This window comes from Trachemys scripta, chromosome 1 (genome assembly GCF_013100865.1).
Source record: "Trachemys scripta elegans isolate TJP31775 chromosome 1, CAS_Tse_1.0, whole genome shotgun sequence".
NCBI lineage: Eukaryota > Metazoa > Chordata > Testudines > Emydidae > Trachemys > Trachemys scripta.
Genome location: NC_048298.1, coordinates 289,091,388 through 289,118,347, shown reverse-complemented (window position 1 = coordinate 289,118,347; position 26,960 = coordinate 289,091,388). Strand labels below are relative to the sequence as shown.

Here is a 26,960-nt window from a genome sequence, read left to right as displayed (position 1 = left end):
TTTAATTATGCAACATTAATATTATACAGAATTGAAATGGGTGCTGAAGGTCAGACCTCACTTTGGCATATGAGGTGCCAGCCTTTATTTCTGTCATGCCAAGTAGAGAAAGTGTGAAGTGTGATGTGAAGGAAGCTCTGCTGTAAATCTTAACAAATGTTTACTGAACATATTTAGAAATAAATTTTTCTAATCAGATGATTATTTAACCAATGTTTTTCCCAAACTAGCTTATGAATGTTAGGCAAAATGAGCACTAACTATTAACTTCATGTTTAGACACGTTTGAGTTCATACAAAAAGAGAGTGGCAATGATTTTACACAGTAGGAAAGTGTTCTTTTTTTCAGCCTTGCATAACACAAAAATAGCTCAACAATTTTTCCTCAAACTTTCAGCAGCAGCAAGAGTCACATTTCAGTGAAACCAGGCGTGGACTATTTAAGCATAATGGGATAATTTTCAGAAAGCGGAGAGAAAGAAAATGGGTTTTTCCAACTTTAACTATGATCACTGAGAGAAAGCTGTAGCATTACAGGGATGTCATGCAAAAATTTTATTACTAAGATGTGCAACAAAGATACGTATTGACAAAAAAATAGAATAAAAGTACTTCAGTAGTGCTCAGTCATGCCTTTAAAATCAGTGAGTGGCCTGTGGTAGAGGCAGAGTGCCTCCTGAGAGCTCCCAAATGCCCAGGGTGGGGTCTGGCTGCTGCCATGCACCTTAAAGTGAATACAGAATGTACTGCCCTCCACAGCCCATCAGCCATATCCTTGCCTTTTTGCTGTCCCCTCTGGAATGGTTAGCTTCACTGAAAGCACTACTGGATGATAGTCTTTGAGCTTAGGTGAATACAAGGACTGTGAATATGACCAGCCCCTGCACATGGGTGTCCAAGGGAATGAAGGCTTCTTCCACCCTACATTCATCTCTACTGTTGCTGATCACAATCTGGCTTCATGTATTTTCAGCAATAAGATTAAAATTTTCTTCACGTTCTTGTATTATGACAAGGAAATGGACGTGTTTGGGTTTTTTCCCTTCTCTTTTCATGAACAAGAACACTTTATAAATGGTGGCTTACAGACCAGGAGAACAGCAAGATTATCATCAAATGTGCACTCTGTACACAAGGTTTAATAATTACTTCCAGTTTCTGAATACCAAAATACTGCAGAGCTCACACTTTCACACCAGTAAAATAACTGAAATAATTAGAAACCACACAGATTAAGTTCATAAAAAAAATAAGCGTTTTGAAATTTTTTTTTGTTTTTAAATGCTTTCAAGGATTCTCAGCAGACGTTCCTTACCCGGTGGAAATCATGAACAATGTCTGCTGGATCACTGTCAGCAAATTCTGGGACAGGCACACTGATGAATTCAACATCCTCCTCCTCAAGGATCTGAACGTTTTGCTCAATTGTCTGGTAGCGAGCAGCTGGAGCACGTGCATCAGGCTCAGTCAGAGTTAAGTCATCTTCAATATATTTTATTCCACAGAAATACACACCACCTTGCTAAAAAATAAATAAAATAACCTCAAAACAAACAACATTTCAGCAAGTTTATAAAAAAATTAAAATGTGACCAACTACTATGCAAGCTTCCTCAGATAGCGATGTCACTGCACCTTAAATTCTACTCTACACCCACACGGCTCTTCCATTCTCAAACTTCTCCTGAGCAGACACTGCCCATCATCAAGCTAAATTACATGTTTTTCTGCCTATTTATTTAATTCATAAGCCTACACTGGATCAATTTTAGACAGCACAGGTCTTCTACATAGCTTGAGTAAGAGATTAAGGACCTAGAGTGAAATCCTGGCCCCTCTGAAGTCAATCGGAATTTTGCCATTGACTTCAAGGAAGTCAGGATTTCATACCTGGTTTTTACCCTGACCTTCCATAACAAATTACTGCAGGTGCAAATAAGACATGCATACCTCCAATTACATTATTTGTGAGCAGAATAAGGTACTTAAAAGTTTTTATGCCTAAACCTGTGCTTACAAATTGTAGTATTCAATAATCAGGTCCTTAAATATATTTGATTATGTTTTATGTTCTAGCCTAAATCCTTTTTAATTCATTTATTCTGACTATCCAAAACAAGTTCAGGAAGTCCTTTATAATCTTGAAAGTTTCCTAGATTTAAGACTTTTTAAGTTTGTTTACAACGTGAATTCATTTCTGATGTTTTAAACTACAGCTGTCTTCACTCACAAGCTGTAGCCTGTCAACTATATACATTATTTGCAGTATGACCACTCTCACCTGAGATAGGCTAACTCCAGAGGAGTTAACTTGGGTGTAGATAACTCAAGCTAACACTGTAGTGCAGACAAGCTCTTAGACTTGCTCCTGGTAACCAGAATATAGCTTACACCACTCTGAATTTCATCCAGAGTCTGATAAAGTCTAAATTGGTACAATTCACAGAGAAAGCCAGAATCCAGAACAGAACAGCAAGAACAGAACAGAAAGGTATAAGAAGATGCAAGTTAAATTAGACCCCTCCAGCTCCTCTGTGCTGTTTGATCAGTTTAGACTCCCGTAGACATTAGCAAATGGATGTAAATAGGATCAAATATCTGGAAATCAGGCTGTCAGGGAATGGGATTTTCCTGGGAACCCTCCACGCACAGGTCTTGCCCCTCCCACAAATAGAGAGGAGGAGTCATGTGGAACACACTGTGTTTGGCCAAGGGTGGGAAACTGCCGCCACTGTTTCCCACCCTTGGCCAAACACAGTGTGTTCCACATGGCTGGAGTCTGTTTCGGGGGTGGGGAGGAACTGGATATTAGCCAGACTGACACATTAGCTACCCCACCAGCCCCATGAAATTCAGGGTCTGTATTATCATAATTTCCACAGAATTCCCATGAAGTCACAGGGGAGTCCCTTGTAGCATAGCTCCAATGGAACTGCACTGCCAGGGAGTCAGAGCCAATGCAGAGGTGTAAAACCTCTGTAGAGATAGCTCTGGCCTCCTGCAGATCCCAGGTTTAGGGGCTTGTTCAATGGCCTACTCCACAGGGGGATGGGGACAAACCACTCTTCCCAACTGAACAATAGGGGAGAATTCTGTGGAATTTCCTGACCCAGAAGTCTCTCTCTGAGTTTTTCCTGTGGGAGCAATAATCTGACCCAAGGAGTCTTATACCACCTTACACATTCCCTCTGAATCTGGTCATATGTGGAGGAGAGTAATTTATCCCAGAGTGAAACTGCCAAAGACACCACTCTTCATGAATTCCCAAATGACCTATCAAAGGAGGAGGACTGAAAATAATTTCTGAAAAAGCTATACATTCAGCCCTTAAACCTATAGAAGAATAAATGTGAATAGAGAGAACCAATAGCACTCTCTCACTCACTCTCTACTAAACAGTGCAAACAGGGAGAAAAATGAAAGTCCTTTACTACACAAAATGTATTTAGCTTACCTGGAATGCAAAATATTTGTACAGATAGGCACCACCAAGTATCACACCAGCAAGCATAAAAGCCACTCCAAAGCACATACACCAACACCAAGCTCTCCTCTGTCCAACAGGCACCACAGCTTCAGGGTCCTAGAAACATAGCAAAGGGAAATTGTCAACATACCATTCCAAAAGACACAAAAGATTGTGGATGTACCTGTCTATTTAGTGCAATCATTTCCAGCATCACTAGAAAATATTGGGTAATTTTATTTCATATTTGGAAAAAATACTTTAAACTTATTCCATGTTAAGGTTTACAGCAACACCACCTATGGTGAGATTATGATGAGATAAAAACAGCTATAAATGCCGCAACCTCTTACTGCCATCTTCTTGGGCTGACCCATCAACTGGTTACTAACGTCAAAAGCATACAAGCTGAGGAGTCATGGAGAGAGTTCAGGAATGGTGAAGTCATTTGAAGCATCATTTCTCTCACAGCTGAGCTTTTCACAGATTGTGTCCAGAAAAGTATCCATTTTTAGACTAATTTTTGTGAAACAATAGCATGTAAGGGACCTGGATTCAGAAGAAGCATTAGGACACACTTCAGTATGGTACAATTTAAGAGGTTTGAGGAATAATAAGCAAAAAAATAGCAAAATCTGGCCCCGTGATATACGACTGTGATTGGTGAAGAAGAGGGAAAGTCATACTAGAACTCTTTTGAGCAACAGATTGCCAACTAGAGCAGTAGCCAGTCCCCTATACTACCAGCACAACAGAGCATTGTTAGGCCCCACTCTACATATTGTGCTACATGTGAGGGATGCACAATGCTCCTCTTTGGAGCAGTAGTAAGGAGTACCATATCACACATTTCCTCCTCAAGCCATCCTGAGCTGGTGCTTGCAGAAGGACGCCTATGTCTATATCACATGATCAATACCCTCCACTTCCCTCACTTCTGCATAATTCAGGTAAACGAAGGCAGGATTTTGCCCTTGGTTTCTTAGGATACATCTACACTGCCAAAAAACATCTGTAGCAGCAAGTCTCAGAACCTGGGTCTACAAGCTCAGGCTCGCACTATGGCACTACAAATAGCTGTGTAGATGTTCCCACTCAGTCTGGAGCTTGGGCTCTGAAACATCCACCTCCTCAGGTTTTAGAGCCCAAGCTCCAGCTGAGCGGGAACATCTACATGGCTATTCGTAGTGCCACAGTGTGACCTGGGAGACTCTGCTGGGGAGTTGGGGTTTTTTGCAGTGTAGGTGTACTCCTAGAGTCTAACCCCTTCCAATCCAGAACACTGACAGATAAATGTCAGAGTTTGCATCAGCAGAAAGTAATTCATGATACCATTCCTACTGGAGACAACAAGAAATCATAACAATCAGGAAGACAGAAAATAGTAGTGAAAAATAAAAGTGGAAAAACCCTAGACACCCCTTTTGCTAAAAGGAAGAAAAAGTTTTGCTTTAGAGTGATGGATATACTCTTATCTTTCAGCAGATACTTTTCATGGCTTTTGGGTTTGTTTTCAGAGGACCCCATGCAATTATTACAACAAGCTATTATAGCATTTAATAACTAAATAAAATGTTGAATTTTTAAACATCAACGTTCTAATTGTAACCTATTCTCTATGTTGCTTTAATAGTGGTGTACACTCGCAATATATAGCAAGCTTCCATACCCACTTTTCTGCAAGGTGACAGCTGTCAACAGCAGGTTAGAATAGGGTGACCAGACTCCCGATAAAATCCGGATGTCCCGATATCGAGCAGTTCGTCCCACGTCCCGACCAAAGTACGGTCGGGATGCCATTTGTCCCGATATTTTGTTTTGGGCGGGTTTTCCCCTCCTCCCCCCTTGTTGCTTAGGTGGCGGTGACAGGCAGGGGGAGCGCCTTTTCAATTGTTATACTCACCCGGCACGTCCGGGTCTTCGGCAGCACTTCAGCGGTGGGTCCCTCAGTCGCCGACAGTATTCGGCAGCGGCTACTTCCTTCTTTGGCGGCAAAGTTTATTACCCACCACTGAAATGCCGCTGAAGACAGTCAGCAACTGAAAGACCCTCCGCCGAAGTGCCGCCGAAGACTCAGACCGGTGAGCGTAACAATTGAAAAGGCACTCCCCCTGTGGCGGTCCCAATATTCTGGAATTCTCATCTGGTCACCCTAGGTTATCAGGTTAACAGGATCAAAACTTTTCAAAAATAATTCACAACTTATACTTCATTACTAAAAAAGCTTTTTATATTAACTTGCAGAGTGCTGCAAGAAGCAAAATAAGTGTATCTTTCTTTTGGCAGGTTTTCCATTTATTACAGCTAGATACATTACTGATTTCTGTTCCAAATACAGAACACTATGAGCTCCTGAAAGATGCATTATCTTGACCTGAAATGTAGGCGTTATAAATGTAAGCTATTATCAAACCTTCTAGACCAATAAAAATATTTCTATGGAAAGCATAAACAAATTCTAATTGAAGCAGAGTTTTTAACTGATAAAAATTCCCCTGCAGCATTTGCAAGGTAAGCACTGTAACCTCTGTGCTAATGCAGAAGACCCTGAAAGTGAAAATGGCTAGAAAACAATATTAAAAATGAAACTAGCATAAACAGTGAAATGCAGGTAGCAATTTTAAAAATCCTTTCAGTTTTAATTGTTAATTATCTAAGGATTTTTTTCATTAGCTACATGATTTTTAAACTGACATTGTTCCTTCAAGTGAAAGGCGGAGCATGAAGTTTAATACAATACCCATGGTAATTTAATTAAGTTTCAGGTCAGTTTGATTCACTGTGGATTCTTCAGTCAAGTGTGTTCAATTATAACTCTAAGTCAGGTAAAGCAAGGATTTTTATTATTTTTATATTGTCTCTGTACTAGCAGGTAATTTCATATCCCAAGACTTTTCAAACTATGAAGGACATCTACATACAACTTTTTTTTTAAAAATGCTGCCATTGAAATTGCTGTAGATTAATTAGGAAAATAGACAGAAAATGAGGATTCAACACTCAGGAGAGAGGGATATTACATAAAAAGTTTAGCATATCCTTATTTTTAAATTATCTCAAAACAAACTAATAGTTTTAAGTTTGTTTTAAAGAGAGTAGGAGGGAAATCCAAACAGCATTGAGAGAGAACAGTCACCTGTCTATAGCAAACAAAGAATATTCCAAAATAGCTATTCAATTCAATTGATAAAACAATGAAAAAACTGTGGAGGAGGATTTTACATTATGTACACCTATCCCCAATGAATAATATTGATCTAATTTCCCTTTTTGAAGTGGATAATTAAGTAGATCAATTAGGTCTTAAATAGAAGCACTCAATATTTATAGTTTTGGTTATGTATAATTTCATTAATCCCACAATGCTAGATTATACTACTACTAATTGCTTGCTACCCTACGATCAAGCTAAATTCCTGGCACACAATACTGTTTATGCTAAACTAGAATGACCCAAGAGCAAATTGCATCGCCCTATTCCGGAACAGACCCCTGCACCTCAGGATCAATACACCTTGAATGCGAAATGGTGTTGCTGATGCCCACCCTCTGTTAGGGTGGTTCCTGCTTTGAAAGGGACGCATTCATTTAGAGCAGTGGTTCCCAAATTTTAACAACCTGTGAACCCCTTTCACTAAAATGTCAAGTCTCATGAACCCCCTCCTAAAAATGAATATTTCCAGGGATTTTCTCCTTTACTTGAGTACAAATTATAAAAGCAGTGATCTTGGAAACATAAAATTTGTTTTATGACATTATTAAATAAATAATGTGTATCATTGCAGTATTTTTATTACATTATGAAAACGGCAACACTTCCAAGATCTCACTTTCATAACTTGTATCACTTTGAATAAGCCTGTTATAAGACAAGGCTCCTATGTTTCATCAAGGAGTATCAGATGTGAAACAGCATGAAGGTATTTAAGAAGCCAACTCAAAGAGTTCCTCCTACACAAGCATTCAGGTCTTGAGCAGTCCAGGCAAACAACACACATTACAACAAAGCCTAAACTTGTTCTTCATAATGATTTTAAAAACAATACTAGCTGCCTATTTAATTTTAAAAACAGCAAAAAATATCCACCTCCCTTTCCATTTCTTATAAGGAGTCTTGAAGTTTAAATCTCTCCAGTGTGATAGAGATGCTTGCTTTGATCTGCTTAGCTCTTGGAAGTCCAGGGGCTCCAGGCTGCTGGCTCTGTGCTGCCTGGGGTCCCTAGGGACAGCTCTGTCCGCCATTAGGGAATTTTTTCCCCCGAGAATCCCCTGTAACGTTTCACGAACCCCAGTTTGGGAACCACCGATTTAGAGGGGAGCTCCACTAATGAAGATTGTGCCAAATTAATATATACCCAGCTGCCCTGACTACACATCATTCCAAGTCAATATTACCCATTTTGGGGTCCGTAGTTGCCCTGCAAAGGGCCACTGGAGAGGCAGAGGTTGCAGACTGTCACCTCAACTGTCCTTTCTTGGGAGACTTTCTGCTGGGGAGTCTCCACCAGCAAAATTCATCATATAATTGCTAGGTGCATGTAGGCCTTCAAGGATATGCCTCCCTCCTTTCTTCCTACCTGCCTTTTACGGGCAGCAGCAATCAATCCTGGCCCTTCCACTGTTAGGTCTCATCTCTGTCCCAGTGTGGCTTTCCCTTCTGATTCCCAGTTGGGTCCCTGATGCTATGACAACTCCATACAGATAATCTTCTTTGATGCAAAATGCTTTAAGTGGAGACTGACATGAGCCCAGCATTTGCCCTTTGTAAGACTTCATCATTCTAAGATCAGAAAGGGACTCAGTGGAGATTTGACTAACTCACTTCCCTTGGAGAGGGGTCAAACAAAGGTGTCTGCTCATGCTACTTCTTTTTAATTTGTATACTAATCGTATAGCGTTTAAGTTAAAAGATCTAGAATTCCACAATCTGAATACTGTGGAGCAGCTCTTTTATACACAGATAACAATGTTTCTTTCATTATGCATTTGAGATCTAAGGTTACTGGCCAGGTTCTCTGAAGTTTGCTTGACCTGGCCTCACTGAATAAATTATACCAAGATTATGGTTGTTTCATTTGAATAAAGATTATTTTGCCTATTGTGGTCAGTGGATGGCGTCAAGCTTCGCTCTGCCTGTGTCCTTCTGGAATTATAAAGTGCTCTCTTGAGTTGTTCAAATGATACCAAAATTGCCCATTGAGCATAACACTTTTTAATTCCAGAAAAAGATAGAGAAGCCCTTATAAAAATATTTAGAACTGATAATAGACAGGTGTAACTTGTAAGTAATTATTTTGGGAAACAGGTTAAAAGAAAAATAACATAATAACTTGTAGCCCCACAAACATCTGCAGTTACTCCTTTGATGAAGTGTGCCAAATACTCTCTTGCTCTTTTCAGTTCAGCTTCTAGTGCTTCTGCATTTTGTTCCAATATAAGTATAAAGATTCGACAGCACGAAAGATATTCCTAGATTGGATAATCTCATGAGGATTTACAGGTAAATCTTCCCCTTCTGTGGACTTTTGGACAATACTAAACACTTACAATTTGTTTCATGCTTAAGGTACACACCCAGCCAGCTCACATTCCAAAAATTATGACAATCAGGCCTTTATTTCTCTAAGTAAATTAGGGATGCATCGCAGAAATATACTTTCATCCATTTATGCAGGAACATTCAACTGAGTATTAGGCTGTCTAAAGCCAACCTGATGTGCCATGAAGAATTTTGTGATCAGCAAGCAGTTACCCAAAAGATACTAACCCATATTTAAAAGTAGCTATGGTGGAGACAAAAATAAGATTCAAAATATAGTTTATAAATATTTCTGCTTCAAAAGTGCCACATATTGCCTTTGATCTGCACATAAATCAAACAGTATATGGTCCAAAGTTTACTAAAAGGATGTTTACATCATAATACATAAACAGGCCATGATTATCTATCTGAAAATTGAATCTATATAAAGGGCTAACATTTGTGTGGGCAGAATGACGCTTCCCGCTTAGAATGTGTTCAAAACTGTTTTCTTAGGAAGGTCCTTGGTGTTTCACTTTATTTACACAGTCCCATGATATGTACTAAAGTAGGTTGTACATCCTTGGAGGCAAAATTTGAGTAATTAAGCTTTTAAGTTGTGAGGTGGGGAGAAAAATAATTAAATTAGTGATGGATAATAGACTCCACAAAAAGTGTTTGTTAATAAGGGAAGCTAATAGTACTTCAAAATATAAAATTGGCCAAAGGCTGTTTAAGACAAAGGTGCAGGATAAAATGAATAAAGGATGCTGACTTATACTGACTTGCAGAACTGACATTTAAAGGACCCTTCCAAAACAACTCTGTAGCCTCTTGCCTGAAGTTTGCTGAGAGTGTGGAGTTCTAGTCATTGAATATTATGGATTGGAAATTAAGGCAGACTTTTACAAGACTTCCCATTCAGATGACATATACTACAGTTCTGGAGGTCTGTCACACTAACATGCCTCTCAAACACCATTTTTGTCCCTGCTAGCAAAATTAGATAGATACACTGATCTTTTAACTTGCTGTTTGAAATATTGTATCCATACAACTTGGATATTTCTTTAGATCAGTCAAGTATCAGAGGGGTAGCTGTGTTAGTCTGGATCTGTAAAAATTGATCTGTAAAAAGCAACAGAGAGTCCTGTGGCACTTAAGACTAACAGATGTATTGAAGCATAAGCTTTCGTGGATGAATACCCACTTCGTTAGACGCATGACGATCAGTGGCTCTCAACCAGGGGTCCAGGGCCCCCTGGGGGGCTGCGAGCAGGTTTCACGGGGTCCTCAAGCAGGGCCAGTGTTAGATTCGTTGTGGCCCAGGGAAGAAAGCCAAAGCCCCACTACATGGGGTGGAACTCTGGGGCCATGAGCCCCACCACCCAGGGCTGAAGCCAAACTTAGCTTTGCGGGGGGGGGCTGTGGTATGGGGCCCCAGGCAATTGCCCTGCTTGTTACCCTCTAACACGACCCTGGCTTTTATATGCAGAAAACTAGTTGTGGTTGCACAGGTGGGCCGTGGAGTTTTTATATCATGTTGGGTGGGGGAGGGGAGCTCAGAAAGAAAAAGGTTGAGAACCCCTTCTTTAGATAGTGAATCATGAGAACCTCTATTCCTCTAAAGTGACTTTATTCTTTCTAACCTCAGCCAATGAGGTCTAAAAATTTCCATGGCCTCTTCTGTATATATGTGATATCTGAAATCTATAACCCTTCTGCAGCAGCACTGCCAGTTTCTCCTTTCAGATATCAAAATAAGCAGGGAGATGTCCTTCTATCCAAAACCTGTCAAGGGTTTGGGTTTTTCTTAGCCTCTCTTATGCCACTCACACAGCTTGGATGAACCAAATACCTGAATTATGTAAAATAATCTGTTAGCTAGCTGGCACAACTGAGAATCACTTCTTGTTTCTTCTATAAAATAACATACAGACACTATGAATATTTGTTTTCCTCTCTGTTTGTACAGAACTGGGAAAGCTGCTAGCATTCAAACAATTAAAGAGTTTTACAATGCATCAGGCCAAAGATCCTTTTATTAAGATCTGCATGCTACAGTAGACCAAGAACTCAACTGAATCAGTTGGTTCATCCAAACTGCATACCAGCACAACCATGAACAGTGACACAGGTCCCTTCTGGCTTTGGAATCTATGAAAACACATTAAGGTAAGCAAGGCTTGAACCAGCAAAGATCATATTGGAGGGGGAACATGTGTGTGGGAGAACAGGACTGACAGAAGGGAGGAAGTTAGACATGTCTGAAAGGGTAGAAATAAGGAGCAGGATAAAACTGACACAAGAGAGAAAGAGGGTGAGTAAGACAGTATCTTTTATTGGACCAACTTCTGTTGGTGAGAGAGACAAGCTTTCACACTTATACAGAGCTCTTCTTTAGGCTATAACCAAACTGCATACAAAAAAAGAGAAAAAACAGACAGGAGGAAGAAGAGGAATATGGTGGAAAATAAAGACTACTGGCCTGCACGTTACATAGTCATTTTCACCAGGGCACAGTGGATATAAAGTGCTACCAATTTAGAATGGAAGCATTTTATACCCACTCTACATTAGTGTGGAAATTACACAAGGTGCAGAGCAATGGAGAATCAATCGTGCCCTACAAGTGTAATCCTTCAACTCTCACCCATGCGAGTATCCTTACTTATGTGAGCAGTCCCATGGACTTCTCATAAGAGGGTTACAGAATCAGGTCCTATGAGAATAACTGCTAAGAATGAGGACAGGAAAAGAAACCCCAAAAGGAAGAAACTAAGGAGTCCATAATGACTGAAAATGACCACTGACTCATTTAAATGTAGGAGGAATATTTTTAATTAATTTAGCTCTTACAAGGAAATACAAAAGGAAAATGTTTTTGAAAGTTCTGCCTTAACTGGATAAAAAAAGGACTTCAGAATTACGACATCCTAGTGTGACTAGAAAGCATAGCAATTGGAGAAGTAACCACATAATATACAGTGTCTACATACATCACTTAAAAGATTGTAAATGATCCATAGTAAATGAAAAAAAGTGTTAAAAGCCAGAATATTTTGATATATACCAAGAATGTTGAAGTGTCTTCCTTGTGTACTATTATATACTCAACTTTAACATTTTGTTGATATAGGTTTTGCATTGAATTTCCTCAAGTATTCTAAGAAAGAAAAAAGTTTTGATGCAATAGTTTACATATTTCAGTGTGGTTTGCAATATAGTGATTACCAATTCAAATAATCACACCTATTATTTATATTATATTCAGCAGTATGTACTAGATGTATATTTATTTTGTTAAAAATTGGAAGTTATAGTGGATATCATTTAAAATTTATTTTAAAAAATTGTACTTAACCATTCTTAAGTTAAATAACCCGATATTTTTTGCCAAGTGTGAAAATCAATATTTTCCCCTCATTCATTCTTTGATTACTCAAAATTGACTAAAGAGTTTCACTAAACTTCCAATAAATAGAAAATATAAACTTTTGAACTAATTTTAAGTGTGAAAATTTCAGTTCAAAGTTGAACTTTTTTAGGTGTATTATAGAGTATTCTGGAGTATTCTGTAAATAGAGGTTTAGCTAGAAAGTGCCTACGCTACATAAAACACAATCTTGCTACTGGTCTTTACTATCCTTGGTAAGTTTAGTCCTTCTCTCTACATTACTTTTGTCATCCTACTTGCATATTTATTCTTTAAATATATCCAGACTTCCTTTTGATACTTGTCTAAGTCTCATAGATATTAGTGTCAATGGAATGCTATGTTGGTTGAATATCCACATCTTCCATAGTCAAGCACTGATGCCCCCTTTATCCTAGAGACCTCCCTAATATACTACACATATATCACTGAGTCTCAGAATTTCTGAGTTCTATTCTAGGCTCTGTCACAGACAGAGAGACTTTGGACAAGTTATAAACACCGTGCCTCAGTTTCTCCATACATAACATGGAGTTAGCAAGGCTTCTCTATGTTATATTATGTTGAGATTGTTAATTCATTAATATTGGTAAAGCAAATCTTTGGATGGAAAGTATCAGTAGCGCGAAATAGTATTAAAAGTATCATACTTAACAGTTGGGTTGAAGGGCTTAGATTTAATCAACTTCTACTTCCAACGTAAATTATGATAACACTTTCTAAAGGGCTTAATTGCAATGGGACTGCTTATATGTTCAAAGCTGAGCATATGCTCAAGTGCTCTGCCAGATATGGGCCAGAGTGCTTAGCACCCTGCAGAATCAAGCCCCTTATGAGCTCATTGTGGTGGCTATTTTTGCTTTATACTTTTGCTAAATAACAAGAGGATTTTCTACAACTACAAATGCTGAACAGGTGAATTAACCAAACAGTATCACACACAGCAGCTTTGCAAAATTCAGCTTGTCCAACCACTTGGAGTAAGCAATTTCTGTTTTGAACAGCAAACAAAATATCAGTATAGTATTTCAGTCTACTCCTGGGGGAATTCTGCACTACTGCACACATGCATAATTAATGAGCTGCACATATTTTTGTTTTTTTGCGCAGAAAAAAACTTCTGCAGAAATGTTGCCACAGTTCCACCTTTTGCCCACCAGAGGGCGCTGTGGCACAAGAACAGCAGCAACTCCCAGCAGAAAATAACTTCTGCAGTTCCGCCTTTTGACCACCAGAATGCATTGTGGCAATAGAACAGAGCAACAGCTCCCAGCCAGCTAGGTAAGAGAAAAAGCCTGCCTTCTTCCCAGCACCTGTCAGGCCAGATCAGAATACAGGAGCTATGGGGAGACAGACAGAATGGGGCTGCTGAAGGGTCGGACAAGGGCTCATAAGGGCTAGTGGGGGAGGACAGACTGGGGCAGGAGCTGAATGGGAGTGGAGGCACAGGACCACAGGGAGGAGGGAGGTGCAGGGCCACATGGTGATGGGGGAGGGGGTGCAGAGCTACATAGGGACAGAGGGTGGTTGATTGGAGGCATAGAGACACATGGGGACAGAGGAGAGGGGACAGGGACACATAGTGACTGGGGAGTGCCTAGGTGGGGGCACAGAGCCACGTGGGGATGGGGTGCAGGGCCATATATTGATCGGGGGAGAGGGTGTAGGAACACATGGGGATGGGGGCAGATGTAGCCTTCCACATTCAGTCAGGCACAGGTCACTCAAGGTCTGCATGGGGGAAGCTCCCTAACAATCCCTCCCTGTCCCCCCCCCAAAAAAACTTCCATACTTTTCCCACCCATATCCAATAACCCTTCAAGTTCACACCCAGGCTCCTTCCCAGCAATTTACTTCCCTCTCCCTCAGCTCCTCCATTACCCCTGACGCCCCCAAGCCATTGCACTGCTTCTGAGGGGTGCAGGAAATACAGTTCTTTATTATAGTTTAAATGTATTATTACTCAGAGTTCTGTATTAATATGCCTAGTAAGGAATCTATTTGTCAAAAAACATTTGCTGCATCTTTTTTGTTGTCAGTATTGTTACAGACTTACTTGCTGACAGGTATTTTGAAATAAAATGACCAAATATAATTGAAACTGGTGTGATTATATTGTGTTATTTTGACAAATAAAAAAAGCAGAATTTTAAAATATTGTGCACAGAATTTTTATTTTTTTGTTGTAGAATTTTTAGGCACAGAATTCCCCCAGGAGTAACCGTCATGTTAAGGGTGGGCAAGTAAATTATTGTCCCTTGGCTGGCAATTTTTCATGCTAATTTTGTATGGCTGCTAGACAGAAGAATCTTGCTACTGGATGTGGCATGGTCCACTGAGAGTGAGGAGACCTGGGCCTTATTTCAGAGTCTGTCGCTGACACACTGTGTGACCATGGGCCAGATGCTACACCCACTGAAGTCTGTTGCAAAACTTTCATTTCAAACCCTTGGTATTTGGTATTTCTTGGTATTTCTCTCTTCTGTTTTGGTTTCCCTGTCTGTAAAATTGGGAATGATATACAGTTTTGTAAAGAGCTTTGAGTCTATAAATAAAAAGCACATTAATTCACACTCAGGATAAAAAGCACCAGATAAGTGGTAAGGTAATTAATGCTGTATAGGCACTCCTCACTTAACGTTGTAGTTATGTTCCTGAAAAATGTAACTTTAAGCGAAATGATGTTAAGCGAATCCAATTTTCCCATAAGAATTAATGTAAATGAGGGAGTTAGTTTCCAGGGACATTTTTTTCACCTGGTACACAGTGATGATGATTGTGAAGCTTGGTTGAGGTGGAGGAGTCAGAGGGTGGGATATTTCCCAGGGAATGCCTTACTGCTAAATGAACTAGCAATTGACTGAGCCCTCAAGGGTTAACTCTCAACACTCTACAAGACAGCAGGAAAGGAGAGAGGGCAGACAGAGACACACACCCTGTGTGTGAGAGAAAAAATGCGCATTTCCCCTTTAAGTAGCTGACCCCAGGCTTAAGTACACTGCCTTGTTAATTAAATCAGCTTGCTAAAACCAGCAGCTACTGCCTAGAACAGGCCTGCACAACATGCGTCCTGGGCTCACTGTGGCCCGCAAGAGTTGAGTAGGTGGGTTCACTGTGTGATCCGTGGGGGGGGGGGGGGGGTAGGCAAGGGGGGGGGGAGGGAGGGGGACTGAGTAGGGGAGCGGGCAGGCAGTGGCGGGGAGTGAGTAGGCGAGCTGGAGGGGTGGGGAGGGCCTGAGGAGGTGAGTGGGCAGGAAGTGGCAGGGGCTGAGTAAGAGAGCCGGGGGAGGAGGGCTGAGGAGGCGAGCGGCGAATCGGTGGCTGACCTGTTCTACTGATCTGGTCTGGCTCCCATCCCCTCTCCCAGGGCCGGCTCTAGGCACCAGCAAAACAAGCAGGTGCTTCGGGCGGCACATTTCTATGGGTGGCATTCTGGTGCTGGCCATCATAGGCGCCGACTCCGGTGCCCCCGCCACCCCAGCTTGCCATCCCAGCTTGCCTCCGCTCCACCTCCGCCTGCTCCCCTGAGCGAGCTGCCGCCGCCGCTCCACTTCTCCCCCTCCCTCCCAGGCTTGCCGCGCATGAAACCGCTGTTTTGTGCGGCAAGGCTGGGGGGGGGGGGGAGGGAGAAGGAGAAGCCGAGCGGCATGCGCTCAGGGGAGGCGGTGGTGGTGGAGCGGAGGTGAGCTGGAGCGGGGAGCGATTCCTCTACCCCCCCGTTACTTCCTGCACCCTGCCACCCTAGCTCACCTTTGCTCCGTCTGCTCCCCTGAACGCGCTGCTGCTCCGCTTCTCTGCCCTCCCTCGCCCGAGAGGGAGGAGGGAGAAGCGGAGTGGCGGCACGCCCGGGGGAGCAGGCAAAGCAGAGGTGAGCTAGGGCGGGAGGTCGTGGGGGGCCCGCAGGAAGCAATGGGGGGGGGGAAACGCAGCACGCCGCGGGAGGAGGCAGGGCTGGGGATTTGGGGAAGGAGTTCGAAAGGGGTGGAGTTGGGGCAGGGCCAGGGCCAGAGGGGCATGAAAAAAAAGGGGGAGCGGCCAAAATTTTTTTTTGCTTGGGGTGACAAAAATCCTAGAGCCAGCCCTGCCCTCTCCAAGGGTTGCAGCTGTCTGGAGGTGCCTGACTTCCACGTCTTCCTCATTCACATCTTTCATTCATTCAACAGGGCAATTGATTACAAAGTGGGGGGAAGATCTTATTCTACTTCTAGCAAAAAGACATTTTTCTTTTCCCTTAATTATACTACCTTAAGGGCCCGCTATAACAAATTACCGAGGTTCAATACTGCTGTTCCGGTGGGGTGGCGCTGGAGAAGGAGGGTTTGTTTCCACGGGTCAGGTGGTGCGGGGGGGGGGAGGGAGGTGTTTCGGCGGTGCTGGGGGTCGTTTCCGTGGGGCAGGCAGGCGGCGCTGGGGGGGGTTGTGTTTTGGGGGGGGGTTGGCAGCACTTGGGGGGTTTCGACCCTCAGCTGTTTTCTTTGGAGTAATATGGCCCTCGCCGCTTTACAAGTTGTGCAGGCCTGGCCTAGAAGCTCCCTCCGTTGGTCTTGTGTCCCCCCTGCTCTATGGAAGATGAGGTAAGCAGGATGCAGGAGCAGGGGGGAGGGGGAGATACGCTGATATTAGCCCCCCTTTTCACCCCTCCCCCCATACAGCAAGCAGGAGCCTCTGGGAGCAGCTCCAAGGCAGAGGGCAGGAGCAGCACATGACAGTGAGGGGAGGGACATCTGCACAGGGAACTTAGGGGAGTGGGGAGCTGATAGGAGGGGCTGCTGCTCCACGCTGGTTCCAACCACCCACCAGCTAGCTGCAAGGGGCTGCTCTTCCTGCAAGCAGTGGACAAAACAGGCAGCTGCCAAACGGAGGATGTTAGAAGGGAGCATTTCAGAACTTTAAACGAGCATGTTCCCTAATTGATCAGCAACTTAACATCGAAACAAGGTTAACGAGGATGACTTTAAGTGAGGAGTCCCTGTATTATTAATTTACACCTGTGACTGGGTAATCCAATGCAATGTACAGAATTTTGCCAGTCATCAAGTGGGGAAAAAATTATATCAAAAGGTAATGCATCACTGAATTACTTCAGCATTTATTCTATCAATTGTAGTTTAGTTTTTAATTACAATACTTCATAATGTTCTTGCAAGTACACTGTAATACATATTTATGTAAAAATTAGTCTTAGCAATGCAAAAAATTACTACATAAAACTGCTGAGAAACATGGAGAGAAAGTGGTTTTGTACACATTTAAGTGTCTGGAGTGTTTGTCTACTATACATCAATTATATACAGAGCCTGCAAGTATACCATTAATGCTACTTTATTAAATTTCCAGAGTAATCAACGTTTCACAGGAACATGTCAATTTTGAAGATTTTTTTTTCAACAGGAAAAGTCAAAACAAATCATTTTGACTCTCTAATTTCAATACAGTAAAAAATGTTTCAAACTGACACAGTAAAAGTTTCAATTTCATTTTTGTTTTAACTTTTATATATTAAACTAGTAATTTCATTATACTCTATTTAACATAAATTATAATTAATATGTATATTTATGCTTTGACATTATCAAAATGATATGATTTGATAGTTTCAAACTGAAGTTTTCTAGAACTATTGTTTTGCAGGAAATTTCAGCTTTTCACTCTGATTCAAAACAAAAACAAAAGTTTCAAGTGTTAGAATTTCCCACAGAACAGCAACTGCAGGTTTTGAACAGCTCTACTATGTACAGAATACATTAAATAGTTATATAATGTTTACATTGAAGCCAAGTTCTTTAGACCTTATTAGGAAAATATATATACACATCAAAAAGTGTACTTAGGGATGTGATAGATCGGTGGTTTTCAACCTTTTTTTAATTTTCAGATCCCTAAAAAATTTCAAATGGAGGTGCAGACCCCTTTGGTAATCTTAAGACAGTCTGCGGATCCTCAGGGGTCTACGGACCACAGGTTGAAACCTCTGTGATAGAACATATGTGAAATTTTGTAGAAACATGCATTTCAAAATAATTTTATGTCATCACCTGTAATGGCACATTATAGTACAATGCATGTTATTTTTCTAAGCACTGTATAGTGTAAGGGCATATCTACTTATGGGAACACTATTTATGTGACATAATTTTATGCAAAAAACAGTTCTCCAGATACATTTAAAAAAAATTTACCCAAGTATCAGTTTGTTAATCTGACAACAGAGAAGATAGTTAGAAATAGTCTATGTAAAACAATTTTCTGTCTGCCCATGTATCCTCCCTTCCATGTACTGAATTGATTTAACCTGAAATGGCATTCATGGACATCAACATTATTTTGTGGCTGGTGAGACAAACAACTGCCAAGGTAGTTATTGTGGTAGTGTGGTACAAATATCTTGTTTAAAATATAATATCAGTGTACTGGAAATGAGGGAAACAGTATTTCACCATAGCAAAGTTTCATATTTACCATTCAAGTCAGGAAGAGATTTAAAACGAGAGAAACACAAAAGGAAGTAAGATATGGACCATTTCCAAGAGCTCCTCTGCTCCAATATGTTCATTTCTACTGCTTGAAGAAAGATTTGCAACCAATGTTCCCAGCTCAAGGTCAGAAAGTTCAAGAAATGAATCCCAAGTTTCCAAGCTATACCATTAACAGCAATTGTTTTTGGTAGAGTTCCAGTGAAACATGTTTTTTTTTTTCTTTTAATTTGTAATTACTTTGTGTGTGTTGTTCACTCAATTGTTGGCAACATCCTCAAAGGAGCTTTAGAGGCAATTGTGCAAAGACCATCATGATGTTGTTTTTAAGGAGGTATATTATTTAATCAGTAGTATAGATGACCATGCAAGAATTTACCTCAAAGGGTGGCAACTAGCCACTCATTTTCCTTTACTCCCTTTCCCAAGAATCTCAAAGTTAAAATAAATCTAAGATTCCTCATGCAGAAAAACTTTGTTATGTAAAAGTCAACATCCTTGCCTCTCCCTCCTGCACTCATTTTGAGGACAGATGAATCTGTATGGCCAAATAAGGAAGCAAGAGACATTTGCACATCCTTTGGACCTGAACTAGAAGGTTAGTTATTTTCTTTTGAGGTCTGGGACAAGTTCAGTAACACCCCCACCAAAACAGTGGGAGAGGAAGAGGGAAGTCAGCCTGCTCCAATTCTCTTTCCTATGTTTCTTTAGTACTGGCACCCTAAAATACACAGCAGGCAAATCTATCATACTCCTGAGGCAGGCACAAGCTGTCCAGTTTAGCCATCTACATTGTCAGGGGAAAGTTGGCAGCTTCTCCCTCGCTTTGGAGAGAGGTCAAAAGAGTCCCCACAGAGAAAACTTTTGCCGACAGGGATAGAGTTGCTAGGCCTCCACCAAAAAATGATACTACCAGGGAAAAGAAGGAAATCTCTGCAGAATAAAAAGCAGCTACATAAACTTCCCTATATATTTAAAATGAGTAAATTTAGTTTTCCTGACACCAAAACAAGCACCATAACATAGTATACAATGTCAACACACCTTTATCTGTAATCTTACAAGTACAGTGGTCTAAGATTAAAGACATGATTATCCAAATCTAAGCTAACCAAAAACTGGCTATCACCCACCAAGGTGTGACTTCATCAAATATGGCTTTATGTGGTGAAGTTATGAAGACCTACAGCCTTGAAGAAGCCAGGTTGATGTCTGGTATTGAAGGAATTGACCAACAGCCTTTGAAGTTTGCTGAGGACCCAGAACCCTTTAGTGGGGACTTATTCTACTGAGCAAGCTCTGTCAAATATCAGAAGGTTTCAGGCATCTCCATAAAACTTAAATCAGAGGTTCCAAATGGAATGCCTTCAGCAACTGTAAGTAGGGAGTCATTTTTGCAATTCCAAAATAATATCTTGATAGATAACTATGCAAACACAGAGATTAGTACTTCTAACTTGTGAAAAAAATTCTTTATTTATTGATGTAACCAGTTCAAACACATTATTGTAAAAGCATTACACTATGGGGAAGTTACACTGTAAGAGAAGTTCAATAAAAAGTTAGCATAAATATTTATTTAAAATATCTCTCTCCCCTCTGCCACCACATTTCTCATCATTCCCTTCTTCAGAGATTATTGGCTAGGTCCTCAGGTGTGCCTTGGCTGTTCCGTGCCACATCGCCAGCATACTTTGGCTGCAAACCCTGTCTAACCAGCCCAGGGAGGATTACCTCCAGGGTGATCTTGCAATAAAATACAGCAGAGGTAGAGAGCTGCTCCAGTACAATGTGATGAAGATGGCATGCAGCAGAGCAAGGCAATGCAAAGGGAGTTTTATGCCACCTTTGTGTAGTACCACTCCCCCCTGGCTTCAGCTTCTGTCCCTTTTGGTCATACCAGCGATCTACCTTTGTACATGAAGATCATCTGGTTTGCTATCACCTCTCCTTGGAGTCTGGGGTAAATGCTGACCATGCAATTACATATGCTTACCTCTGCCAATCTTCTTCCACTTTCCCTTTCCTTATTTTTTCTTTAAACCTGAGAATAGAATGTCTCCCAGGACTTTTTCAAAAATAAATAAATAAAATAAAAAAAATTACAGCAGCGTATATTTTAGGTCTGTACTTGGGTTCTAGACCTATTGTTATCCTGCAATATAAGCTCAATACGTTATGAAATACTGGCTTAATATACATGTTCTCATAACACCCTCATCTCCTTAGTAACTAAGCGCCTTCCAGCACTGCATTAAACAATGTGACTAACATCTGTCATGTGTGATTTATTCTCTCTCTCATCCTCTCCCCAGAGAGAATTGTGTGTGCAGTATAGTTTTTTGTTTTGGTATGGTCTGAGTTGGTAATGTTTTAATGCGTATGTTGCTGTGTTTATAGTAAAGATGACAAGGTTGAAAAAGTGAAAGTGGAAGGAAGATTTGTGGTGGTTCTTAGACCCTTTGAGAGTTCAGTTACAAAACAGCATCTCAATATTGACAAGTCCACTAGTGGGTGTTGGGCAACTTCCTCTCCCAAAACCTCAGATAAGTATCTTTACTTAGAATTTCTTTTACTTCTGCTTGAAAAGGCCATTTCAGGAGAATTCCTTGGGACCAGTTCTGACAACTAACAGAAGTGTGTCCAGGACAGATTCAAAGCCTCACCATCCCTGAAGAATGCTCATTTGCTGCTGGAATTATTGCCTGTACATTTTATTTTAAAGCTGTTTTTTAAGCTCTGGTCAGGCAAGTTTTGGCCAGTACATCTGGTAACAAGCCGAGGATCCAGAGGAACTTAATAAGTAGCTACAGTGAAACTAGACAACCTTTTAATCTGTCTAGTAAATGTTTGACGTTTCTGTTTCCAGACAAGCAAAACAGTAATAAACAGAGCAAACATAATTTCTAATCCTGTACCTTATTCAGTTGAAACTACTAAACTCTACAGGAATGAACTCTTGGTCCCATTCAAGTCGACATGAAAACTCCCATTGACTTCAATAGGGTAAGGTTTCACCTCAAAAGTTTTGCCTGAGAAAGACTGGCCTTTAATTTGTACCCCAAATATTTTCTTAAAACAGCTATAGGTTTAGAAAACTGACAAACAGTATATGTCCAACAGACCCAACTACACAATTTGGATGTGCGACACATAAAAGATTATGAAAGCATATGAAAACTGAAAGATGTTTATGATTACGTGCAACGCGCAATTTTAAATGTCTCTCAGTTTTAGTTTTTGTGGGGTTTTTTAAACGTGCAAAGTTTCAGCCCAGACAGACACAAACTCTACCTTTACAACAAGGAGTCTGGTGGCACCTTAAAGACTAACAGATTTATTTGGGCATGAGCTTTCGTGAGTAAAAACCTCACTTCTTCGGATGCAAACTAAACTCTACCTTTGAAATTATGATACAGCAGAAATGTAATCAGATTTCCAATAACAGTTCCACCATCATAAAAAAGGAATACTTAAAGCAATTTCCCAAATGTATCAAAGCACTCCAACACAGTTCATTTGATTGTCATCTGGTGGATTAATGTCTCATCCTGTGTCTTGCTGGACACTAACTTTGTGCTTTTTCCATACAAGCTGTTAATATTTTGTAACTGATCAAACACACACAGGACACTCTAACCTTGTTACTTTTGCCCTATTGCAGAAGAGACATTTGGCTACGATCAAATGTAGTTTAATATCAGATTCGTTCTCTATCCGTAAACTAGTATATGCTGCATTTGCAGAGGGACGGACTCAATCTAATACATCTTTTCCTAGGGCTAACTATGCTGTTCCTAAATAAGAAACCAGCAGCCCTTTTGCTGTCCCTCTAGCGAACTTGAACGACGGATCCGGACTGGCCACCACAAAAGGAGAAGAACGCAGCATAAAAAAGCCAAGTTGGCCGTAATCCAAGCGCTGTCGGGCTACAAAAAACCCAAAGTACAGGGAAACAGAGCTGTAAAGCTTGTTCTCACGTCAGCCATTTTAGAAGCCTGATTTGGCAAGGGGCTCACTGGCCCCAGCTTTGCAGCGCCTGCTGCTCCCCTCGCTCTGCCGCCCTGCATTTGGACATGGATTGTTAGCAGTCACCTTAGTTGTCTTTCCCCAGGAGGCCTCTCGTCTCCCATCAATAAGTCAGAGGCGGATTTGTTTGCAAGGAGCCCAGGCTGCAAAGCTCCCGTTCAACACCCCCCGCTCGCTCTCACTTCCAGCTCCCAATGGGGCTTTAGCTAATCTCCCCCCCCCCGCGCCCGACAAAGCCACTTGCCCCCCCCCCCCCGCCCCCCCCAAGGTGATTATTGATCCCCCCCCCCCCCCAGCCGTGCAGCTGGAGCAGGCCGCGGCTTCCCCCGCCCCGCGGCTCACCTTGGGGTCCGGGCCCAGGATGAGCACCTGGCTGTTCTCCTCGTCCTTCTTGGCTGCCTCCTTCTGCGCCAAGGCGGAGTTAAACGACACTTTCACCATGGCGGCGGCGTCGGCGGCCCGAGCTGCTGCAGGGACAAGACCGGGGGGAGGGGAGAGCGAGCGAGCCTGGGCGGCGGCGGGTTAAAGGGGTTTAAGGCCCGGGGCTGGCTCAGGGCTGCTGCGCTTCAGGCTGGGACCAGCTCCCCTCGCAGTCCAGTCCGAGCGCTGAGGTGCGGGGCACTGCCGGAGCCTCCCGTGGGGGCGGAGAAAGGAGGCGGGGCCTGGCGGGGAGGACGGGGCAGGCTGGGCCCGGCAGCAGCCGCGGGGGGGGCGGGACTGCCTGTGCCGGGGCGCAGCGGTGTCCTTTGCTGCCGGGCCCTGGCCCCAAAGTGCGGGCACGCTCAGCGGGGCGCCTCCGCCTCGGCTCTCCCAGATCTGCCAGCCCTGCACGGGGCCGGGAACCTTCCTCCGGGTTTGCAGGGTCACATAGAGCAAATCCCGCTTCAGGGGCGCTGAGTGGGATTCCTGCTACCGCCGGACACCCAGCTCGGCTGCTTTATTGCTGTCTCTCCCCCCTCACCCCATCCACTTGTTACATCTCGTCTTTTAGGCCATGGATCTGCAGGGCAGGGGGCCCCTCGAGTCTGCACAAAGCCCGTTTAAGTCGGGAAGGGGGGGCTACGACGCAGATGTGTTTACAGGATCCAGCCCTTAGACTCTATGGCAGAGACTGTCCAGTTACTCAGTTACTATGTGTAGTGCCTGGGTTGGTCAAAGTCTCTAGACACAACTGTGATACAGATAAATAATGGGTCAGTTTAGGTCAGTGGTTCACAAAATGTTACAAGGGGTTCTCGGGAAAAAAATCCCTAATGGCAGCCAGAGCTAGGCACCCTCGAGCCCCTGGACTTCTAAGAGCTAAGCAGATCAAAGCAAGCATCTCTATCACACTGAGGAGATTGAAACTTCAAAACTCCTTATAAAAAATGGAAAGGGAGGTGGATATTTTTTGCTGTTTTGAAAATTAAAAAGGCAGCTAGTATTGTTTTTAAATTATGAAGAGCAAGTTTAAGCTTTGTTGTAATGTGCATTGTTTGCCTGCACTGCTCAAGACCTGAATGCTTGTGTAGGAGGAACTCTGAGTTGGCTTCTTAAATACCTTCATGCTGTTTCACATCTGATACTCTTTGATGAAACATAGGAGCCTTGTCTTATAACAGGCTTATTCAAAGTGATACGAGCTACGAAAGTGAGATCTTGGAAAAGTGTTGCCTTTTTCATAATGTAATAGTAATACTTTAATGAAATAATAATTAATAATAAATACTGTGTAATAAGCATGTCATAAAAACAAAGTTTACATTTCCAAGATCACTGCTTTTATAATTTATACTCCGGTAAAGAAGAAAATCCCTGGAAATATTCATTTTTAGGAGGGGGTTCACGAGACTTGACATTTTAGTGAAAGGGGTTCACAGGTTGTTAAAGTTTGGGAACCACTGGTTTAGGTGCTGTAACAGAGATGAGTCAGTTTATGCACTAACTTACCATCCTCTCCAGCAACTCCTAAGAAGTAAATGCCCATGGGATCAGAGCTCAGAAATACATGGTACAGGCCCCTGCATTGTACTGATAGCAATCGAAAACTATTATTTTAGTTTCCAGAATCTCAGCTCTCATAAAAAAGAATTAAGAGTAAAGGTAAGCCTCTAGGTGTCACGGATGGGAAGAAAACCTCAAAAATGTGAGTGTAAAACTGTAAACCATGTGGAAATGGGTCTGCAGAGAGCCTGCAACAATAGCTCTGAGGGGTGTGAACTGCCCCATTCATCTCACTGAGGTGTGGTGATATAGTTACAGAACTATGGTGCTGTCACGCTAGGGCCCACAAGCTTCTCGGGGATCAACCAGATGGAGCAGTGCTCTAGCACTTCAAGTGGCATATGAGGTCCCAACACCACTCATTTAAATTTAGCCCTGCTGCCCATCCATTTGGCCAAATTTCAGTTGTCTTGTGACCATGTGTGGAGGGGTTGCAGCATAACTCAAGTTTGGCCCAGTCACCCCTCCATCATGGCAGCTGGGCCAAAGTTGTGTGAATGGTGTTGCAGCTTGGCATGCAGGATCATGGGCCAAAACCAGAGTGGTACTGTGAACCCATGTACCAGGTTGCAATGTAACTCATCACTCACATTTGGCTTGTGCAGTGTGAGTGTGGGGTGGGTGATGGGAGCAAATGGAGTCATTCGGTGGCTGGAATCAGGAGGAGCTACCCTAGTCCAGGATGGGACTGGCGGGCTGAGCCAGGGGGCACTAGTGAATGGCCAGGAAGGTCCTGGGAGCAGCAGTTGAGGGGCTGGGGGTGAATGGGAGTGTTGGAAGCTGTGGGATGAGGGGTTGGGGACGATTGGAGGATGTTTGGGAGTCATGGAGTGAGTTGTGGGGAGAATAAGAGATGTTGGGGGGCAGTGGGGTAGATTAGGAGCCAGGATATTGGTTGATATTGGGGCTGTGGCTGGTGGGGCTGAGGTGATCAGGATGTATGTCAGGGCTGCTGGGATGTGTGGGGGCTGGTTAAGAGTTGCTAGGGGTCTATGTGGGGGGAAGAGGGGCATTCTGGGGTCTGTGTGGGACGGGGTATGTGTGGGACAGGAGTACTTTGTTGAGCAGCCCTTGATCAGAATTAATCTCTTTACTCTGTAAGGTAAGCGATCAGAATTAATCTCTTTACTCTGTAAGGTAAGCAAAATTTTAGTTTTCGGAATCAGGAAGGAGGCCTCTATCCTGTTCTTGCACCAGGGCACTCTCGGTCTTGTTACATCACTGGTAAAGTGGTAACTCAGGTGCCAAGTAATGATAATTTAAAAATCAACAGTGCTAACAACTGTCATTGCTCCTGTAAGAAATGAGAGGAAAGGTTATAGATGTGCACAAGTTACTGTGAGTAAGTTCTCATTTTGGTGCCACAAGCAGGTGACATTTAGGAGATACCATCACTTTTTTTTCTCCAGCCAAGGAGCCAAATCCAAGAAACTTAGCAGAACTTAGCATGTTCACACCCTACTAAGAAGTGCCAAGTTTGAGGAACCCAGTGGAACACGCAATCATATTTTGAATTTATCTTCATAATCTACTGTGAGCAGCACTCATTTTGGTGACTCACATGAGTGGAGTTTACTTTGTTTGCATAGATGGTATCTTTCTTCCAATGAAGTAAAGACCTCAAAGCAAAACTCTGCTTAAAACTTCTTTAATCCTTTCAGGATAAAACAACCGTTCACATGGTTCGCACCTAATTTGGTGGTGAATCTTGGGCATGTGCCACCTGAGGCATGTTGTGCATAGGCTAAGAAGAAGACACCTAAAACCATTACTTGCCCCAGGCTTGCTCAAAACATGCTCTGGGCCCATTTGAAACAGCTAATGTTCACTGAAAGATTTGCAGATGTTTCAGAAAACCTGAGTTGAGTCTGTAATGGAACCAGATAAGTATTACCTAATTTCATTATGAAAATTTTGCTTCGCTCAAGTGGCAATAATCATAAAAACCATTACAATATTCCACATTAATGCCATGAAATACTATAGTAAGGCTATTCTAAGCTACAGTATGAAGGGCCATAACTAGAGTATGCTTCCATAAGCGAAAACTAA

The 26,960-nt window shown here is 42.3% G+C and overlaps 1 protein-coding gene across 1 annotated transcript in view; it reads right to left on the bottom strand.

The window, feature by feature from the left end:
* Positions 1 to 23,573, bottom strand: part of ITM2B (integral membrane protein 2B) — a 31,658-nt gene extending 8,085 nt beyond the window's left edge. Inside the window, exons 1-3 of the mRNA XM_034758494.1 lie at positions 23,268 to 23,573; positions 3,455 to 3,583; positions 1,316 to 1,522 (exon numbers count right to left, since the gene is read on the bottom strand). Of these exons, the coding sequence (XP_034614385.1) occupies positions 1,316 to 1,522; positions 3,455 to 3,583; positions 23,268 to 23,366 (435 nt within the window). The 5' untranslated portion in view covers positions 23,367 to 23,573. The remainder of the gene's footprint in view (positions 1 to 1,315; positions 1,523 to 3,454; positions 3,584 to 23,267) is intronic.
* Positions 23,574 to 26,960: the final 3,387 nt, after the last annotated feature.